The following is a 20,504-nucleotide window of genomic DNA, read 5'->3' on the forward strand; positions in this document are numbered from 1 at the left end:
TTGCTTGAACCTGGGAGGCAGAGGTTGCAGTGAGCCAAGATCATGCCACTGTACTCCAGCCTGGATTACAAAGCAAGACTCCATCTCAAAAAAAAAAAGAAAGAAAGAAAGAAAAAGAGAAACTCACTCAAAACGATACAAGTACATGGAAACTGCACAACCTGCTCCTTGAATGACGACTAGGTAAATAACAAAATTAACGCAGAAATAAATAAGTTCTTTGAAACCAATGAGAACAAACACACAATATACCAGAATCTCTGGGACATAGGTAAAGCAGTGTTTACAGGGTAATTTATACCACTAAATGCCCACCAAAGAAAGTGGGAAAGATCTAAAATTGACACCCTAACATCAAAATTAAAAGAAATAGAAAAGCAAGAGCAAACAAAATCAAAAGCTAGCAGAAAACAAGAAATAACTAAAATCAGCACAGGACTGAAGAAGATAGAGACATGAAAAACACTTCAAAAAAATCAATGAATACAGGAGCTGATTTTTGAAAAGATTAACAAGATAGACCATTAACCAGACTACTAAAGAAGAAAAGAGAGAAGAAATCAAATAGACACAGTAAAAAATGCTAAAGGGGATGTCATCAATGATCCCACAGAAATACAAACTACCATCAGAGAATACTGTAAATACCTCTATGCAAATAAACTAGAAAATCTAGACAAAATGGATAAATTCCTGGACACATACACCCTCCCAAGACTAAACCAGGAAGAAGTAGAATCCTTGAATAGATGAATAACAATTTCTGAAATTGAGGCAGTAATTAATATCTTACCAACCAAAAAAGAGGGGATCCTCCCTAATTCATTTTATGAGGCCAGCATCATCCTGGTACCAAAACCTGGCAGAGACACAACAAAAAAATTTCAGGCCAATATCCCTGATGAACATTGATGCAAAAATCCTCAATAAAATACTGGCTAACTGAATCCAGCAGCACATCAAAAACTCATCCACCATGATCAAGTCGACTTCATCCCTGGGATGCAAGGCTGATTCAGCATACATAAATCAATAAATGTAATCCATCACATAAACAGAACCAATGACAAAAGCTACATGATTATCTCAATAGATGCAGAAAATGCCTTCTATAAAATTCAACAGCCCTTCATGCTAAAAACTCTCAATAAACTAGGTATTAATGGAACCTATCTCAAAATAATAAGAGCTATTAATGACAAACCCACAGCCAATGTAATACTGAATAGGCAAAAGATGGAAGATTTCCCTTTGAAAACTGGCACAAGATAAGGATGCCCTCTCCCACCATTCCTATTCAACACAGTGTTGGAAGTTCTGGCCAGGGCAATTAGGCAAGAGAAAAAATTAAAGGGTATTCAAATAGGAAGAGAGGAAGTCAAATTGTCTCTGTTTGCAGATGACATGATTATATATTTAGAAAATCCCATCATCCCAGCCCAAAATCTCCTTAAGCTGATAAGTGTCAAGATACAAAACCAATGTGCAAAAATCACAAGCATTCCTATACACCAATAATAGACAACAGAGAGCCAAATCATGAGTGAACTCACATTCACAACTGCTACAAAGAGAATAAAATACCTAGGCATACAATTTACAAAGGATGTAGAGGACCTCTTCAAGGTGAACTATAAACCACTGGTCAAGGAAATAAGAGAGGACACAAACAAATGGAAAAACATTCCATTCTCATGGATAGGAAGAATCAATACCATGAAAATGGCCATACTGCCCAAAGTAATTTGTAGATTAAATGCTATCCCCATCAAGCTACCACTGACTTTCTTCACAGAATTAGAAAAAACTACTTTAAATTTCATATGGAACCAAAAAAGAGCCTGTATGGCCAAGACAATCCTAAACAGAAAGAACGAAGCTGGAAGCATCATGCTACCTGACTTCAAACTATACTACAAGCCTACAGTAACAAAAACAGCATGGTACTGGTGCCAAAACAGATATATGGACCAATGGAACAGAACAGAAGCCTCAGAAATAATGCCACACATCTACAACCCTCTGATCTTTGACAAACTTGACAAAAGCAAGCAATGGGGAAACAATTCCTTGTTTAATAAATGCTGTTGGGAAAACTGGCTAGCCATATGCAGAAAACTGAAACTGGACTCCTTTCTTATACAAAAAATTAACACACAATGGATTACAGACTTAAGTGTAAGAACTAAAATGATAAAAACCCTAGAAGAAAACCTAGGCAATGCCATTCAGGACATAGGCATGGGCAAAGACTTCATGACTAAACTACCAAAAGCAATTGCAACAAAAGCCAAAATTGACAAATGGGATCTAATTAAACTAAGGAGCTTCTGCACAGCAAAAGAAACTATCAGCAGAGTGAACAGGCAACCTATAGAATGGGAAAAATTTTTGGCAATCTATCCACCTGAAAAAGGACTAATATCAAGAATCTACAAATAAATTAAACATATTTACAAGGAAGAAACAAACAGCCCCATCAAAAAGTGGGCAAAGGATGTGAACAGACACTTCTCAAAAGGAGACATTTATGCGGCCAACAAACATATGAAAAAAAGTTCATCATCACTGGTCATTAGAAAAATGTAAATCAAAACCACAGTGAGATACCATCTCATGCCAGTTAGAACAATGATCATTAAAAAGTCAGGAAACAACAGATGATGGAGAGGATGTGGAGAAATAGAAATGCTTTTACACTATTGGTGGGAGTGTAAATTAGTTCAACATTGTGGAAGACAGTTTGGCAGTTCCTCAAGGATCTAGAATCAGAAATGCCATTTGACCCAGCAATCCCATTACTGGGTATATACCTAAAGGATTATAAATTATTCTACTATAAAGACATATGCACACGTATGTTTATTGTGGCAATGTTCACAATAGCAAAGATTTGGAACCAACCGAAATGCCCATCAGTGATAGACTGGGTAAAGAAAATGTGGCACATATGTACCATGGAATACTATGCAGCCATAACAAAGGATGAGTTAATGTCCTTTGTAGGAACATGGATGAAGCTGGAAATCATCATTCTCAGCAAACTAACACAAGAACAGAAAACCAAACACCACATGTTCTCACTCATAAGTGGGAGATGAACAATGAGAACACATGGACACAGGGACGGGAACATCACACACCAGGGCCTGTCACGGGGTAGGGGGCTGGGGAGGGGTACCATTAGGAGAAATACCTAATGTAGATGACGTGTTGATGGATGCAGCAAACCACCATGGCACGTGTATACCTATGTAACAAACCTACATGTTCTGCACATGTATCCTCAAACTTAAAGTATAAAAAAAAAAAAAAAAAGATGTCGCAAAGGGAAATGGCCAGAAATTTAGTTTTGTTGGTTGATGACATAATGCAGAAACCTATTTTAAGCAGGTTAAAGTCTATGTAGTAAGAAAGATGTGAGTAATGAAATGCTGGCAAAAGAGCAAAATGCAGGCATCTATCTTTGTGCTTCTTGCCAACTCTTATCACCTGCAGGAGCAGAGATCACATCATAGGAACACAGATTCAAATGCATTTCCCATGGCACAAAAAAAGTCCAATCAAATCCTTTCAATTTATCATCCCAGATCTGTTTGTGGGTATCTTAGTCAACTCAGACTTCCATAATGAAATATCATAGACTGGGTGTCTTAAACAATATAAATTTATTTCTCACGGTTCTGATGACCAGGAAATGGCAGATCAGCGTGTTTGCAGATTTTATTCCTGGCAAGGGCTCTCCTCCTAGTTTAGAGTTTGTTACTTTCTTGCTATATTCTCACATGGCAGAAAGAGAGATCATCTCTCTTGAGTCTCTTCTTACAAGACCACTAATTCCATTCATAAGGACTCCGCTCTCATGACCTAACTACCTCCCAAAGATCCAAGTCCAAATATCATCACACTGGGGATTGGAGCCTGAACATACAAGTTTTGCATGGACAGAAACATTCAGCCCATAGCAATGGAGATTTTAATAAAACTTTAAGTGTATCTCCAGAGAGATCTTAGATATTAGGTAATATTATTTCTCACAATTGAGTGAATTATGAGTAGATGCACGCAGGTACCCTCCCCAGGTGAGAGAAAAGAGGGTACTTCTGTAAAATCTGGCATAACTCACCAACAGACAAGTTTTATTTTAAGAAAGTAATAAAACTAATATGATTCCAACTTTCAGAGCTGTTTATCACTTGGAGTTTCAGTTTTGGTAATTTCACTGCAGTAAATTAGCTGACTGAGAGCCCAAAGATTATATCTACATCCAGACAGTCCATTTATCATGCTTAGCATTTGGATTTCAATAGAGTTTTCCTGCATATTTGCCAACAGGCCACTGAAGAAATCACAAAAAGCTCCCTGTTTTTTTCACTTAATGTCTTAAATATCATCAGTGGCTCTGGATTTAGGTTTAATGGAATATTTTAATAATTCAACAATCTGTTTATCTGAAAGTTTCCACCACTTTCTTAGTTTAGAAATATTTATTTTCATTTTGTACCAAAAAAAGAGATAGACTTTGGTAGTTCAATGTGTACTTACCCAAGATAGCAATGCAAAATGGTGATAGAAATTGTCAGAATATAATAATGTAACTGTGACAAAGGTTTTTACTTTGTTTTATTGTTATTATTATTAATTATTATTATTATTATTATTATTTTAAGACAGAGTCTCTGTCACCCAGGCTGGAATGCAGTGGCATGATCTTGGCTCACTGCTACCTCTGCCTCCCAAGTTTAAGAGATTCTCAGGCCTCAGTCACCTGAGTAGCTGGAATTACAGGCGTGTACTACTATACCCAGCTAATTGAGAGGTTTTAAATATTAATAAATAGCAAATTTTATGGTCAATGTAACATTCAAATTGTATGTTCACCAATACCTTTATACTCCCAGTATCATTTTGCAAATTGACAAGCTATTCAATTAGATTACTCAATTTTGGAAAAGCATAATTTAAATTTTAAGTGGTAAAAATACCAAAACATCATTATAGTAACCAAAAAAATCCAACTGCATAAAATGCAGGCTTGCATTATTGGAAAGTGAATAAAATTTCTGGGCCAAAACTGCACACCTAGTTGTCTGGGAGTTCTATATGGGGATGAGGGATCTAAATCTGTTCCAATGCCAGCGGCAGTTTGGCACCAATTGGTGACTCAGTCAGTTTCTACTACTTGGTTCCCAGATATATCATGTCTGGCTAGGCAGTAATTCCAGAAATTCTAGTTAACTGGCGCTCTTTTAGTCTCATATATCAAGAACTGCTGGGCCTGAATAAAATGGGTGCAAGGATCCACTGTTTGTCTCCCTAGGCTGGGACATAGGGCTGCCTGCCCTTTCTGTTCCAATTTCTCTTCTTTTAAAAAAATGACTATTGAAATGATCTATGCAAATGCTATGTATTTTCTTAAGTTAAGCTTAATTTTGAATTTTCTTTTTTTCACTTTCTATTCTTTGGGCAATACTTGGACGTAATGAAATTGATTTCAATAACAAAATTGTACTTCCTCCACAGACATTTCTTGGTCTCCACCCGCTATGGCCTCTACCTCCCTGACAGAAACTCCACCTTTCTTTACGGCATCGAGTATCATCTCTCTGACTGATCAAGGCACCACAGATATAATGGCCATTGACCAGACAGTGCTAGTACCAGGGCTCACCATCCCCACCAGTGATTATTCTGCAATCAGCCAACTGACTCTGGGAATTTCACATCCACCTGCATCTTCAGATGACAGCAGGTCAAGTGCAGGTGGTGAAGATATGGCCAGAGACCTAGATGAAATGGACCTGTCTGAGACTCCTGCCCCATCTGAGGTAGCAGAACTCAGCGAATATGTTTCTGTCCCGGATCATTTCTTGGAGGATACCACTCCTGTCTCAGCTTTACAGTATATCACCACTAGTTCTATGACCATTGCCCCCAAGGGCCGAGAGCTGGTAGTGTTCTTCAGTCTGCGTGTTGCTAACATGGCCTTCTCCAATGACCTGTTCAACAAGAGCTCTCTGGAGTACCGAGCTCTGGAGCAACAATTCACACAGCTGGTGAGTGGGCACTGCTCATGATTCTCAATTCTGTGTCTCTTCTTTCCTTGTTGTTGTTATTTTATAATATAATCGTTAGCTGTCTTGAGCAATGAGGGTTAGTAGAAACAAATCGCTAAAACAGCTGTTGCTGAAGACATTCAACTAGAATTTTGAGATGAATTTGGATCCAGTTGGGGAAGTGAGTTCTGTGATAGACAAACGAGAAGACACCGCCACCCAACCTTGTGGGAATAAATTTATTCTTAAACTCTCTTCATTATAATTCTTCCTAACTTAGTTAATCCAGGAATAATACATAATACTCAAGCACTGAATGTGGAATCTAAAATTAGTGAGAGGGAACATTTTCTAAATTGTATCAATCTCATGGAAGGGTACAAAGCTAGAATTGTCCAGCACAGATGAGGCTGAGAGTTCAGGAGTAAGGGTTCCTTTCTTAGTTCCCCTCAAGTTCTTGTTAACCTAAAAAATGACTAAATGGCTTATCATTCCTAGTCCCTAATAAAGAAAGTGAAAAGATAATTATTATGACATATATCTTTGAAAATAAGATACTCCCAAACTCACATGATTATTTTGTTTCTACATGTACAATGAGAAATACATATACCATAAGAAATGTTGAACTATGTAATATCTCTACACATTCATGGCTAAGTAAAATAAATTATACAATGCATATCACACAGATTGCAAAATGTCTGACAATAGCAAAAAAATTGTATGCTTCACATAAGTTAAATCATTACACAGATTAAAATCCACATGAAACCCAATTTCTCAAATGAACATTTGCTTTAAAGTAAGATTTTATCTGTGCCATCTCCCCACCCCACACCATTTATAATGAGGTAAGTAGATATTGGGAGAGTCTCAGGGAACAGAGTCCCAGTGAACCTGTTACAGAAAAGGGTCCTAATCCAGACCCCAAGAAAGGGTTCTTGGATCTCGCGCAAGAAAGAATTCAGGGCAAGTCCACAGTACAAAATGAAAGCAAGTTTGTTAAGAAAGTAAAGGAATAAAAAAATGGCTACTCCACAGACAGAGCAGCCCTGAGGGCTGCTGGTTGCCCATTTTTATGGTCATTTCTTGATGCTATGCTAAAACAAAGGGTAGATTATTCATGCCTCCCCTTTTTAGACCATATAGTGTAACTTCCTGACATTGCCATGGCATTTGTAAACTGTCATGGTGCTGATGAGAGTGCAATAGTGACCAGAGGTCACTCTCGTGGCCATCTTGGTTTTGGTAGGATTTAGCCAGCTTCTTTACTGCAACCTGTTTTATCAGCAAGGTCTTTATGACCTGTGTCTTGTGCTGACCTCCTCTCTCATGCTGTGACTTAGAATGCCTTAACTGTCTGGGAATGCAGCCCAGTGGGTTTCAGCCTCATTTTACCCAGCTCCTATTCAAGATGGAGTTGTTCTGGTTCACATGCCTCTGACAAACTAACCGTGGTATGTTAATTAGGGTTCATGCTAAGCTGCCATAATGAAGAGGTAAAGATATAGTGACTTTCATTCAATACAAGTTTATTTCTCTTTCACTTGATGGGTAGGACAGCTTTGCTCTACGATGTCATTCAGGGACCCACACTTCCTCCATCTTATAGCTCTGCCAACCCCACAGGCATTTCCTCATTCACATGGCCAAAGCTGGGTCATTGGTACATCCCTGTTTCCACTTGTGAGAAGCAGAGAGGAAGCTGAGGGAAAGCAATTTTCTCCTAAGCAAAAGACACCAAAGTTGCCCGCATCATATTAGTGGGAACCAGTCACATGGCTATCCTTGCCACAAGGGAGGCTAGAAAATGTGCTCTCTGGATCAGCAGCCTCTTTCTATGGAAAAGAGGAAAATGGATTTGGGAGAAGCAGCACCCAGCTATCTGCACACCAGGTGAAGACAGGGAATCTCTTCCCCAGGCCAAAGCAATGCTAAGACACCAAGAATGAGGCTAGTCAAAGTAAGTAGGTGACATCAGGAGACAGTAGCTTGAAAAGGGAAGCTCCACAGTTTGTTTAAAATTTCATTTTACTCACACAAAAACCTTATGAGGAAAGTACTAGAATGTGGGGCTGGGTCAGAGTCAAAATTTTGGCGGGGTGGGGATAAGGGCAAACAGAAATCAGGTCTGGGTCACGCCTAGGAGGTTGACACTTGCATCTCTGTGCTGTCTGGGTTCATAGTACAATTCATGAAAGAGGGGGCTCACTTTCAGAGCCAAGGACAAGGTAGACATCACTGAGTTTCAAACATTTCTGAAAAACGATCTCTAGGACGGCTGTGGCTCCCAGGAAGCAGATGTGGGACTCTGAAACACAATGCCGTGGGGCATACTGTTGAGATTATGATAGTTTGGAAAGGGCTCGCTAGGGGATCACTTTTTGTTCTTCCTCACAATTCAGATAAGGGCACTGAGGTTACAACACAGTGGTTACAGGGCTTGATGAAGGTCAGCAGCTAGTTAGGGACAGTTCTGGAACTGGCACCCAAGTCTCGTAACTGCCAGTTTCCTGCTGTTTCCACTGCCCCACATTTGTGTTGGCCGGGAACCGTATACTGCGTGGAGAGACATGCTGATGTTTAAGCTGATGCTTATTTTAATAGGCCATTTCAAATTGGATGCATCCAAATAGATGTCCCATTTACATAGACATTGGTCAGTCTGCTCCTGGGCTCAGTTTGGAACATGTCTTTATTTACTTGGTTTTTTTCTTTCTTTTAATAACTGAACTTGGCATTCCTGCTTTGCTAATAGCATTGGCTCGGGTTTTTAAAAATCATCTGTTCTCACAATTCACCATGAAAAAAATCACAGCCATCCATCTCAATACAGAGACAGAAAGGTGGAAATATGGAACATAATCACTGCAAATCAACCAGTAAGTAGTGGTGTTCTGCTCTCACATTAAATCCAAAAACAAAAATCAAAACAATAAAAAGGAACTAAAATATATGCCTCAGTTAATGAAAAGTGAGTGTAAGTGGAATTAGCAGCAGCTGAGCACTTGTAACACAGTTAAGAGTAAACCATCTTTTATTTTGCAGCTGGTTCCATATCTACGATCCAATCTTACAGGATTTAAGCAACTTGAAATACTTAACTTCAGAAACGGGAGTGTGATTGTGAATAGCAAAATGAAGTTTGCTAAGTCGGTGCCGTATAACCTCACCAAGGCGGTGCATGGAGTCTTGGAGGATTTTCGTTCTGCTGCAGCCCAGCAACTCCATCTGGAAATAGACAGCTACTCCCTCAACATTGAACCAGGTAAGAGAATCCAACCCAGAAAGTGAAGGAGATGTTTTGTTCATGTTGTTTTATTTTGTTCTGTTTTTAAGCATATATTTCAACCTTTAGGCCACAAAAATCAAACTGAAATGACACTAGATAAAACAACCTTTTGGACGCTGTGGAGCACATCATTAGAAAGGTAGAGTCCAAAGACATGCAAGTTAACATTTTCCTGTATCAAAAAGCAATGAACAAGCACACCTCTTGTTGCACAATCTGAGGGCTTTAATTTTGAGTTTAAACAGAGCAAAACTTTTGCTGTGTTTAAGAGATTTTTTTTAATGTAGCCCACAGCCAAGCTAATTTACATTCTGCTAGAAGCCAAAAGCACTTTCTCAGTGCTCTGCAGCACCTTCGGGGCTTCCTACCTAAGCAGTCTTTCAATCACAGTTCATTATCAGAATAGCTACTTCAACACGTAATTCAGGATCAGAGACAGCATTCTAAGGAAAGAAAAATAATCATTAGATAGAAATTCAAACTTGGAGAAAGTCACTTTGCCATCACCAAAAAAAAAAAAGAAGAAAAAAAATTTGCATTTTGGTTGTATACTACAGATCAGCTTCCATGTGAAGATTAAAGCAAAGAGTTAGACAAGGAGAAAACTTTTAAAGACATGGGAGCTTAGCCCAAAGTCGCGTAAGGGAAAGCAAACATTTGCTCTGATAATAAAGCAAAGTGTGTGCACCATTGTAACCAGCTGTGACCAAACTGGGAACTGTTTTTACCATTAGTTTCAAAATTCTGTTTTCTAACCAATTGAAAGAAGTCCTTTATTCCCTGGAGTGCAAGGCAGGGAGGGCTCCAGATTTCTGCCAAAGCTACCTCCCAGTCAAATTCAAAACAAAGCTTCCTAATTGGCTATGAATTAGTGGAGTGAATCTTTAACACCCTCTCTGGCTCTCTGTGGACTAACAATGAAAGCAGAAGGAAGAGGCCTTGGGCAAAATGCAAACCAAAAAGGCTCAGTGGGAGATATTTATATTTGATAGAGCAGGGCTTTGAGCAACTTTAAGCAAATTGCCTCAGTACCTCAGTAAACAGGATCCTTAAAAAGTCAGACCGCCTGTAGGCACTGAGCCTGGGAACACTTACCTCCAAACAGGAGCAGCTAAGTAAGCCCTGTGGATCCCCTAAGAAATCAAACACCTCCTAAATGCAAGTAAGACACTGCCTCTTCCCCGGAAAACTACTTCAGAACTGAGAAGGAACCAGGGGTCTTTGCCAGTTAGGATCAGGAGGCTAACTTTTTCAACCAATTGATTAAGCTAGCAGGAAGTATATGGGGAGAACTTGGAAAGCACTGAAGAAGTCATAGCACAATCCCCTGCCTTCCTTCCTCCCTCAGGGAGCTGACAGCTTACTTAGGGACCCATCCACCAGCACAAGAAGGTCAACGTCAGGAGCCAAGTTGAGGCAAGGGAGAACCCAGGTGTGCGGCTGTGGGGAGCAGCTTCTCAATGTAGATGCCACTTAAGTAGTGCCTTAGAAAGAGGGTGGGAAGCTGTTAGTGCACTGCCAGGGTGTATAAGGGACACTGTTGATATTGGAAGCAAGCACAGCATAGTAATGGTCTTGGGGATCCCCAGCCCTAAATGTGAATCTTGTGTGCTAACTGCAGCACTCAATTTCTGCAAATGGAAAATGGAGAAATTTTGGGCAGGTGTGGTGGCTCACACCCATAATCCCAGCACTTTGGGAGGCCAAGGCAGATGGATCACTTGAGGTCAGGAGTTCGAGATCAGTCTGGCCAAAATGGCAAAACCCTGTCTCTACTAAAAATACAAAAATTAGCCTGGCATGGTGGTGGGTGCCTATAGTCCCAGCTACTCGGGAGGCTGATGCAGGAGAATCCCCTGAACCCAGAAGGCGGAGGTTGCAGTGAGCTGAGATTGCCCCCACTGCACTCCAGCCTGGGCAATAGAGCGAGACTCCTCTCAAAAAACAAAAGAAACAAAAAAAAAAGGAAAGAAAAGAAAATGGAGATAGTAACATTATGAGGACTAACGAAAAGAAACTTACAATACTTAGCATAGCATTTGACAAATTGTAGTTACTTAATAAACATTAGTAGTTACTATTGCAACATTGTCATAATTAACTTGACTATCAATTTGTGACCTGCATAAGGTACCAGCGAAAACAATAAAAAGTAGCATGACAAGGTATTTGTGGAGGGGGTGGAACTGAAATTATTTTCACTAATTTCTTGTGAATAGTTCTGCTATGCAGCTTTTCTTCCAAGAAGCCAAAGGTGGTAAGCATGAGATGGTGCTAACCTCAGTTTCACTCCCTGCAGAGTCATATTTATGCTGAGCTACCTAAGAATGCCTCCAGCCTACCCAGTGAACTATGGCATACATGCCCAATTCTTATTTTTAGTGGTGGAAAAGTAGGGGAAAGCCAGTGCCTGCTGGACAACCTGGGAAGTTACTTGCTTGCTTTCCAGAGGTAGCTCAACCCTGAGCCTGCACCAACTCAAATACTTTTGAAGAAATTAACATGTAAAGCCAGGAGAAGCAGTGAATCCGAATAAAAACTATTGAATGATTGAATGACCACTCATGGTAACTACAAGGAAGATACTTTGCAGAAGCCACTGAATGTTATACTAAGCACCCCAGTGAACTTATAGTTCATACTCTATTCCTTACCAGATACCTGGAGAGTGACAAAATCTAAATTTTATATATATTGAAAATATATAAAATAATAAATCTATGCAAAAGATCTGCCAAAAATTGACTGTGTTGCACCAATTAGGACATAGTGATGCTTGTCTTAATTGATGCTTAGAATATCATTAAGCATCAGCCAAATGGTGATGGTTCAATCAAAGCACTTGGGGACAGCAGAATTAGAAAGTCAAACATGGATTTTATAAAGTTAAAAATCATCAATGAACTGTGTGGGTTCATCTACGTAAATCCAAATGGGTAAATCCAATATCCAAAATGGTTCCTAATTATACTACACTATGCATAGCTAGAAGCCACTGTGGTAAACTGCCCTCAAAGGTTTTCCTTCCAGTCAACAGTGAGTGGAAGGAGGAAGGTACCAGCAGGCAGGGAGGAGTGGGCAAGGAATAGAGAGGGGCACAGGGAATAGGCACTGACTCTGTGGGCTCCTTCATACACAGCTGGGGATTCTGGTTTAGATATTTCACCAAAGGCGAAGGCTGGGTTCACCCATGTAATCAGGAAGTGGGCGCTGGACTGATGATCAGGACATTGACCATCTTCTACATGCTTAATTCAGAACAGCATTCATCCACCACCATACAACATGTAAATGCACGAAAATCCATCCCTGCCCAAAGGAATTTGCACTGCAGTAGAAAAGGGACATCTTAGAACTATGCTGGGATCAAAACTACATCTTTTTCATTCCAACAGACTTTTTAAGGACAAGTTTCTTTTGTGCCAGACTTCCTGTAAATTCCTGTGGGCCTGGACATCAGTAAGGGATGGTCCCATAATGAAGAGAGCACTGAGTTTTCTTTAAGTCTCATTTTGTTAAGCCTGAACAGAAGAGAGAAAGTAGGAGTAGAAATAAATGAAAAGAACTCTAGTCCCTCCAGGCTGGTCAATGAGATGGTCTTCGATGGCCGGGAATAGCAAGGACTAAGCAGCCAGCTGCAGTCACTAAGGTCCAGGGCTGGGGAGACAGAATACCAGCTGTCTTAGTCTGTTTGTATTGCTATGAAGGAATACCTGAGGCTGGCTAATTTGTAAAGAAAAGAGTTGGCTCATCTTTCTGCAGGCGCCAGCATCTGTTTCTGGTGAGGGCCTGAGGCTGTTTCCACTCATGGCAAAAGGCAAAGGGGAGCCAGCATGTGCAGAGATCACACGGTAAGAGAGGAAGCAGAGGAGAGTGCGATGCCAGGCTCTTTTTGCTGGTGGGAGCTCACAGTGAGAACTCACTCACCCCTCCTTCCCAGGGAGGACATCAATCTACTCACGTCATGAGGGATCTGCCCCTGTGACCCAAACGCCTCCCATTAGGCCCACACTTCCAGCACTGGAGAGCAGATTTTTAATACGAGATTCAGAGGGGACCACTAACCATGCAGGGCACACAGCAGTGCGAGCTCCCATTGGAGTGTGAGGCTGCTGAGGAGGAGGAGATAGCGACCCCAAAGCGTGTAGTAGTCAGGTGCACAAACAGATTCACAAACACCACCCTCACTCACACCTTTTTCCATTCAAAGCCTTGTTCCAATCTAGGGAGGAGACAGTACTAAAACCCAAAAATTCTCACCACCATTGCTTTTGAATAGAGTTAATTAACTTCTTAATTCTCTGAATCTGCATAAGTTATAAAACTTTGTGAACATGAAATTTAAAATACTGTTCTTAAAAAAAGCCTGTACAGTTACAGAAAAGTGTTTCTAGCATCAGTACTCCTATACAATTTTAGTCTGGGGAAATACATACAAAATTATTATAAGAGAAATGCATATCTAAATTTTAAAGGGGAATTTTAAGGGAAAATATGCAGATGATTTTCAATCATTTTCTTCCTCTGTTTTAAATCTAGCAATATGACAGCTATTTTGCTCCTAGTTTTTCAGTGTGACTGGCTGATCCAGGTTTTCTCCTTTTGGTGGTATATTTGAGTGTAAGCTATCACGGTGACTGACAGGTGAGCTGATTAAAATGTCCCTAATACAACCAACCAGCGCAACCAGCAGATTGTGCTGTTTCTCAGGACCCTGGATCCGGAGTGAAGATAATTACTTCAGATTCCTAGAAAACAAGAACTCAAATTCCAATTTACCCAGCTCTTGGCTCTATTGCTGGTGTGGACTTTTCAGTTATGGAAGGCTTGGGCTGATACACAGCAGTGCCCATCCTCCAGCATGTAGTAAGACAGACCCAAGAGACACTGATGCCCAAAATCCCTGATGGTAAGAGGAGGTCACTTAAGCAAATTCAGGAATGGCCCTGATTGAGGTTTTGATCTTTCAAGTATTTACTTGAACTCAACGATGATGGTCCAATCTGCTGAGAAAATTCTTCTTGAAAGAGAATTAAAAGGGAGAAATCTTTAACAAGGAAAAAAGGCAGCTGCTGGAAATTCTGTATGTCAAAAATAAGTACTTAGCTTTGTCTCTAGGAGAGAATCTCAAGAATCTATCCTTGGAAAAGAGAGAGGGGATCCTATCATTTCAATGTTTTTCCAGCCAGGACAGTTGAACATAGCAAAACTGCATTACTGTTTTTCTTACCCTTTCACCCTTCCCTGACCACCTTCGTGGTAGACATAGATTAGAGCTAGTGGTCTGCAACACTGAAGGGTAAGAAGGTCCTCCCACCTCACGTCCAGAGTCCCCCCAGCCTCCAAAACCACCAGCCCTACCCATCCCTGCCTCCCCTAACCCTTATCAAAGAATCACCCTCAAAATGTAAAAACCATAATTGTCATAAAGTAGATACTGAGCATATGTCAAAGTCCTATTTAATTTTGAAATAAGGGAATTGGTAGGATGGCAAAGCTGGTTTAAAGAGAATATGAAAATTGGAATTTTAGGTAGCCAGAGGACAAAAGAGAATGATGAAATAAGATTGGTAAATATAAAACAGAAACTACAATCATTGCACCATCAATTTTCTAATTTTACAGAGTAAAATGCCTGGACCATAATCCGCAGAAAATAGTGAGTCAAACAAAGTTACTGCTTTCCATGCATCGGCAAACTTTTTCTTAAAAAGCCAAACAGTAAAATTTTAGGCATTGAAAGCCAAAAGGCAAAAATTATATAGGCACTTATGTAAGTAATTAAAAGTTAACCATTTAAAAATTTAAAAATCATTCTTAGCTTGCATGTTGTACAAAAGCAGGTAACTTGTCGGATTGGCCCACAGGTGGTCTCTGTTTACTGGCTGGGATTGTTGTATTCTAACATGACATTGAAGAGGTCACACGGTCAGCTTTTCTCCTTATTTCCAAATATTGAATCATTTTTCTTAAATCATCAACAATTACGCAAGCCTATGCCTGTCTCTGGCCTTTATCTTTGCTGTTACAGAGAAGTTAGACAAGTAAATGATAATGTAATCATGATTTGGGTGCCTGTTCACTCATACATGCAGTGAACATTTATGGATTATCTGCCATGAGTCAGACACTATGATAGCCACGAGGACCAAAAGATGAATCGACCCCATCTCTGCCCCCTGCCAAGGAGCTAAATAACTAATGAGAAAAATGGAAGCATATACAAAAAGACATAATAGAGTCTGTTAAATATAGAATCAGGATGTGAGCAGAAAGAAATCTTAAGAAGTAATGAGGAGAGTGCAGTTAATTCTACAGAGGCGAAGGGATATCATGGCAGGCTTCGTATACAGACAGTGATATTGAGTTGGGTCTTGCTGTATGATGGCGGTGGGCCCAGGAAGAGAAAGGGGGGTGAGGGACTATTCCAGAAAATGCAGAAGGAAAATGTAGACATTTCTGGGAGTGCCAGGTTTCTTCGGTTACTCCACAGTGATGACAGCTTTGTTTACAGAACAGAGGTGAAGGGAGCGAAGGGAGCTCAGATTGGAAGGAAGGGAAAGCCAGGCTGAGCCAGTTCACTTAAAGCCAGGCTGTCTAAAAATGCCTGTCAAATCTATTTGCTTCAACTTTGGGTGTCCTATTTTTCTTTTTCTTTTGTTTCCTATGACTTATGGTCTTTTAAAATTAAACTTTAATAAAATTTTGGAAAGCTCAAAAAGTTTTCCAAGTAAGTGCTAGACAGTTCTTAAAGTGGTCTCAAGTAAAATAAAAATAAAACAGTTTATTGATAATGATAACGATAAACTGTTTGGAAAAACTTGGGGAAAATATAAGATAGGTACAAAGGGTGTACACATATTAATTTGTTTTTAAATTTTAAATGCAATGAATAAGGCAAAAATTAATAAGATCCTTTAAATATTTTTAAAAGACTCCAAAAATATTTGAGAGAAAACCAGTTCTAAGGAAATGGACAAGATAGATTGACTCTAGCCTATAAAGTAGGAGTCTGGAGGCCAAGGGAAAGCCAGGGCTGAAAGTATACATTTGGGGAACTTCAGCTGAAGCCAGAGAACAGATTTTTTAAAATGGCCTGGGGCAATGTGTAGAACGGGAGGAAGAGCTGTGAATGGAACTCTGAGTACCCCAACAGGTAATGGGAAAATAGAAAAATTATAGTAAAGGGAGTCAAGAAATAGCGGGAGACAATGTTGCAGAAAGTCGCAAAACAGAAGAGCAGAAGAGAGAGAGGCCCATAATTTTAGCAGCTGTGAATGAACAGAGTAGAGGGCACTTAAGTGGACAGTTCAAAGGTCATCAGAACGCTTTACAAAAGCAATCTAGTGTAATAGCAAGGGCAGAGAGGCCAGACTTCAATGAGGCTGGAATGAAATGGAAATGGAGAATGTCAACACAGGCTGTCTACCTCTTGTCTTACAACTTAGAGCAAGGTGCCCTCCAATGTTAGGCTCCTACCTTTCCACAGAGACCAGGAGAAAGTTGCTAACTTCCTTGAGGATTACATTTTAAAGGATGGCACCCAGGCCCTGGAGCATAACATTCCTGAGTTGTAAAGGTGGCAAGAGGATTTTTAAAAGATTTACATCTCAAAGGAACATGGAATTTGCAATTAAAAGTTTTAACTAACTGCTCTAAGAAAAAGGAAGTTGAGAGCCTTGTGGAAAAAGTTTGTCTTAAGTTTAGTGAAAGCTGAGAGTGGTGGCTCATGCCTGTAATCCCAGCACTTTGGGAGGCTGAGGCAGGTGGATTGCTTGAGTGCAGGAATTCAAGACCAGCCTGGGCAACATGATGAAACCCCTGTCTCTACACACGCAAAGCAAAAGTTAGCTGGGTTTGATGGCACATGCCTGTAGTCCCAGTTACTCTCATCACTGCACTCCAGTCTAGGTGACAGGGTGAGACCCTGTCTTGGTGGGGGAAAAAAAGTTTAGTGAAGTTGAGGGGAATGTTAAGGCTGCTTGGTCAGAATAGTTTTGTTTGTTTTTTGTTTGTTTGTTTGTTTGTTTTGAGATGGAGTCTGGCTCTGTCATCCAGGCTGGAGTGCAATGGAGCGATCTCAGCTCACTGCAATCTCCACCTCCCGGGTTCCAGTGATTCTCCTGTCTCAGCCTCCTGAGTAGTTGGGATTACAGGGGTGTGTCACCATGCCCGGCTAATTTTTGTATTTTTAGTGGAGATGGGGTTTCACCATGTTGGCCAGAATGGTCTCGATCTCCACCATGCCCAGCTAATTTTTGTATTTTTAGTGGAGATGGGGTTTCACCATGTTGGCCAGTCTGGTCTCAAACTCACGGCCTCAAGTGATCCACCTGCCTCGGCCTCCCAAAATGCTGGGATTACAGGTATGAGCCACCACGTCCGGCCCAGAATAGTATTTCTTGTCTATGCCTCAATTTTATGGTATTTACAGGCAATGCCCAGAGAATTTATTTAGTATCATTTGCAAGATTCAAAACAAATTCCAATTAAGTCTTTCTCTTTTCTTTTGCTTAATTGTCAGGGTAGAAAGCAGTTTGTGGTCGCAATGCTGGGAGAGAGATAACATTATTCCACAATCACTTTCGAACTAAGGAGAAGAGAGAATTTGAAAACTCTCATAAGATTTTTAGTTAATATCATTCCATATTCAGATCAGCACGTGAACTCCTGGATGCATCCTCTAAGTAAGGATTAGCAATCTGTTAGGCCAAATAACATCTGCAGAGGTGCAGGCATGTAGGAGAAGCGACATGCTGTTCTTACTGCGTTAGGTGTGCCATTCCCCTTTTGAAAAACCCCTGGATAAATGAATCTGTGATATAAAAAGTATAAACCAGTGTTAGAACTTCCTGTGATTTATCAACTGAAAACCCGAATAAATCACAGCTTGCTCAGTATTCTGCCAGCATCTCCAGCAACTAGAGTCGTCTTTCATTTAGGCTGCTGTGAAAATTCTTCAGAAGCATGTAGGGCTTTTATGCCAGTTAGTTGTGCAGGCTGAAATTTCAAAAATGCAAAATCACATATAACTTATTCTCTCCTTGAATTCCTAAGAAGCCTCCTCAAAAATGGACAGCCCTCAAGGCTGATAAATGGTAAACATTGAAATTAATTACAGTCTGACAGCCAGGATGCGTTCACGAAAATGTGGATCAACAAGCTTGTTTTCCCTGGAAAAGGCATAATTTGTAAGACCTTTGACAGCTCTGAAAAAATGGCATATGTCACTCATCACAATAATGACAAAGTTACTCTTAACTAATGACAATAATAGTTACTATTGACACAAGTTTTAATCTTAATAAATATGCAAAGTAGATATTATTTTCCCCCACTATACAGTTGCAGAAATTATGTTTCAGAGAAGAATAAGTAATTTGTATTTTGCTGGTCGAACAATTACCAAACACTGCAGATGGAATTCAAAGCCAGATTTGTGTGCCATCTTCAACTCTACCCTATAACCTCTTTACAAAAAGGAAACTTATAAGCCCTTCTAACTGGGTTACAGAAGCTGTTTATTTAGAAAAAAGTGATAACACACTTCAGTTTAATTAATCCTAAATGAATTCTGTTAGTTTCTCTACACTTCACCAAATGAAATTTGTCATATTTTGTCATAGTCTTAGAAAAAAAAAAAAGTGTTTATTCTCAGAAACAAAAGTCCTGAGTGCCCAAGAGTCCCCTTTATATGCACTGCTAAGAGTGTCCCTTCCCAGCTGGAGCAGTCATAGGAATTCTCCTTCCAGGTGATTCTCCTCAGCCTCTCCCCTCTTCATTTGCCCCCTCATCTCCTACGTCCCTGGCCCTGTCTCCTGGGGTCATGCTACTGGCCCTTTGCCTCCTGGGATGCGCAGCACTGCAGATTTTCTGTTTGACACTTGCCTTCACTAGAGGCCCCAACACTGGCTACACTGCCACATTTCACCTCTCTCCAGGGTTTCAATCTGTGCCCTCATTCCACATTCCAACCACCGCATGGAGCTTCCTTAAGAGGCTCCTGGAGCTCTCTGGCCAACCCATTAATGCAAACCCCTCTACACAAGTCTGGGCCTTAGCCCAGCTGCGGAGCCTCCTCCCAGCTCCCCCATTTTCAGAATTCTCCCTCCACCCGCAGATCCTGGGTCACTTAGGCCACCACCCTAGCACCAATCCATCCAGAACACCCCTCTTGGCAGATAATAATAATGACTGAAAGCTGAGACAATTCTTCAACCTCACATCCAGGGCAAGATGTGTGTGGGTATTCACATATCCACTCACACAAAAAAGGATTATTGAAAGTCTACTATAAACAGCTGTGGTGGTGGTTCTTGAGAGTGGTGGCGAACTGAAATGAAACCTAAAGTCTATCACATTACTTGCCACTTTCAACCGGAAAGAACTCCTGTTTTTTTTTTTTTTTTGGTGTTGTTTTATAATTTAATGAATATCCTTAATGCCTTTTTTAATGGAAGACAGTTGAATTCTCAGATCTGTGTCTGCATTCAACTTTTGTAACACTATAGGTCATGTAATCTCTGACTAAGATGTGATTTGCCTTATTCATGCCCATTGTCTCACAAGTATATCAAGAACTCCTGTTAACTTAATTCCACAAATGTGTATTAAGCTCCAAACATGTGCATGGTGCTGTGCTATGTGCTATTTATCATTGAATATTCTCACTCTAACCTACCTTTCAGCAATAAGCCATAAGAAAAAACATTTTATAACAATAAAGTAATGAAGCAATCAACAATAACTTAAACATGTATATTTTAAGATTTCTTTGAATCGCTGAATTGCATCAGCATTTCTGGAGGTATCATGAGCCACCTCCATTGGCTGCATGCCGTAGAACATGCAGAATGGGAGACGTATATTTGAGTTGGAGGGATATTAGTGATCACTTAATTTAAACACTCCATTTTATGGAAGAGAAAAGTGAGAGCCAGAGATGCTAACCTATGTTCCCAAGACCACAGATTATTTCTGGGAGCCAGGCCTTCCCCAGTAGGGCCCTCTCCTGAGGCTTCTTCACTGGTAGAAAAGATGAGCAGATCCACTCTCTCTGAACGTACAACTCATCCCACAACCTTCTCAGGATTTGGTGGAAGCTGTGAGGTCCCTGTGTTACATCTCAGATGAACCCTCCGTACAGGGGGACA

General features: G+C 40.3%; 1 protein-coding gene across 2 annotated transcripts in view; it reads left to right on the top strand.

Moving 5' to 3' along the window:
- Positions 1-20,504, top strand: part of IMPG1 (interphotoreceptor matrix proteoglycan 1) — a 152,139-nt gene that overhangs the window by 115,916 nt on the left and 15,719 nt on the right. For both annotated transcript variants that reach the window (XM_011942932.1, XM_011942933.1), the window contains 2 exons: positions 5,524-6,056; positions 9,108-9,327. In XM_011942932.1, the coding sequence (XP_011798322.1) occupies positions 5,524-6,056; positions 9,108-9,327 (753 nt within the window). The remainder of the gene's footprint in view (positions 1-5,523; positions 6,057-9,107; positions 9,328-20,504) is intronic.

Source organism: Colobus angolensis, unplaced genomic scaffold (genome assembly GCF_000951035.1).
Source record: "Colobus angolensis palliatus isolate OR3802 unplaced genomic scaffold, Cang.pa_1.0 Scaffold213, whole genome shotgun sequence".
NCBI lineage: Eukaryota > Metazoa > Chordata > Mammalia > Primates > Cercopithecidae > Colobus > Colobus angolensis.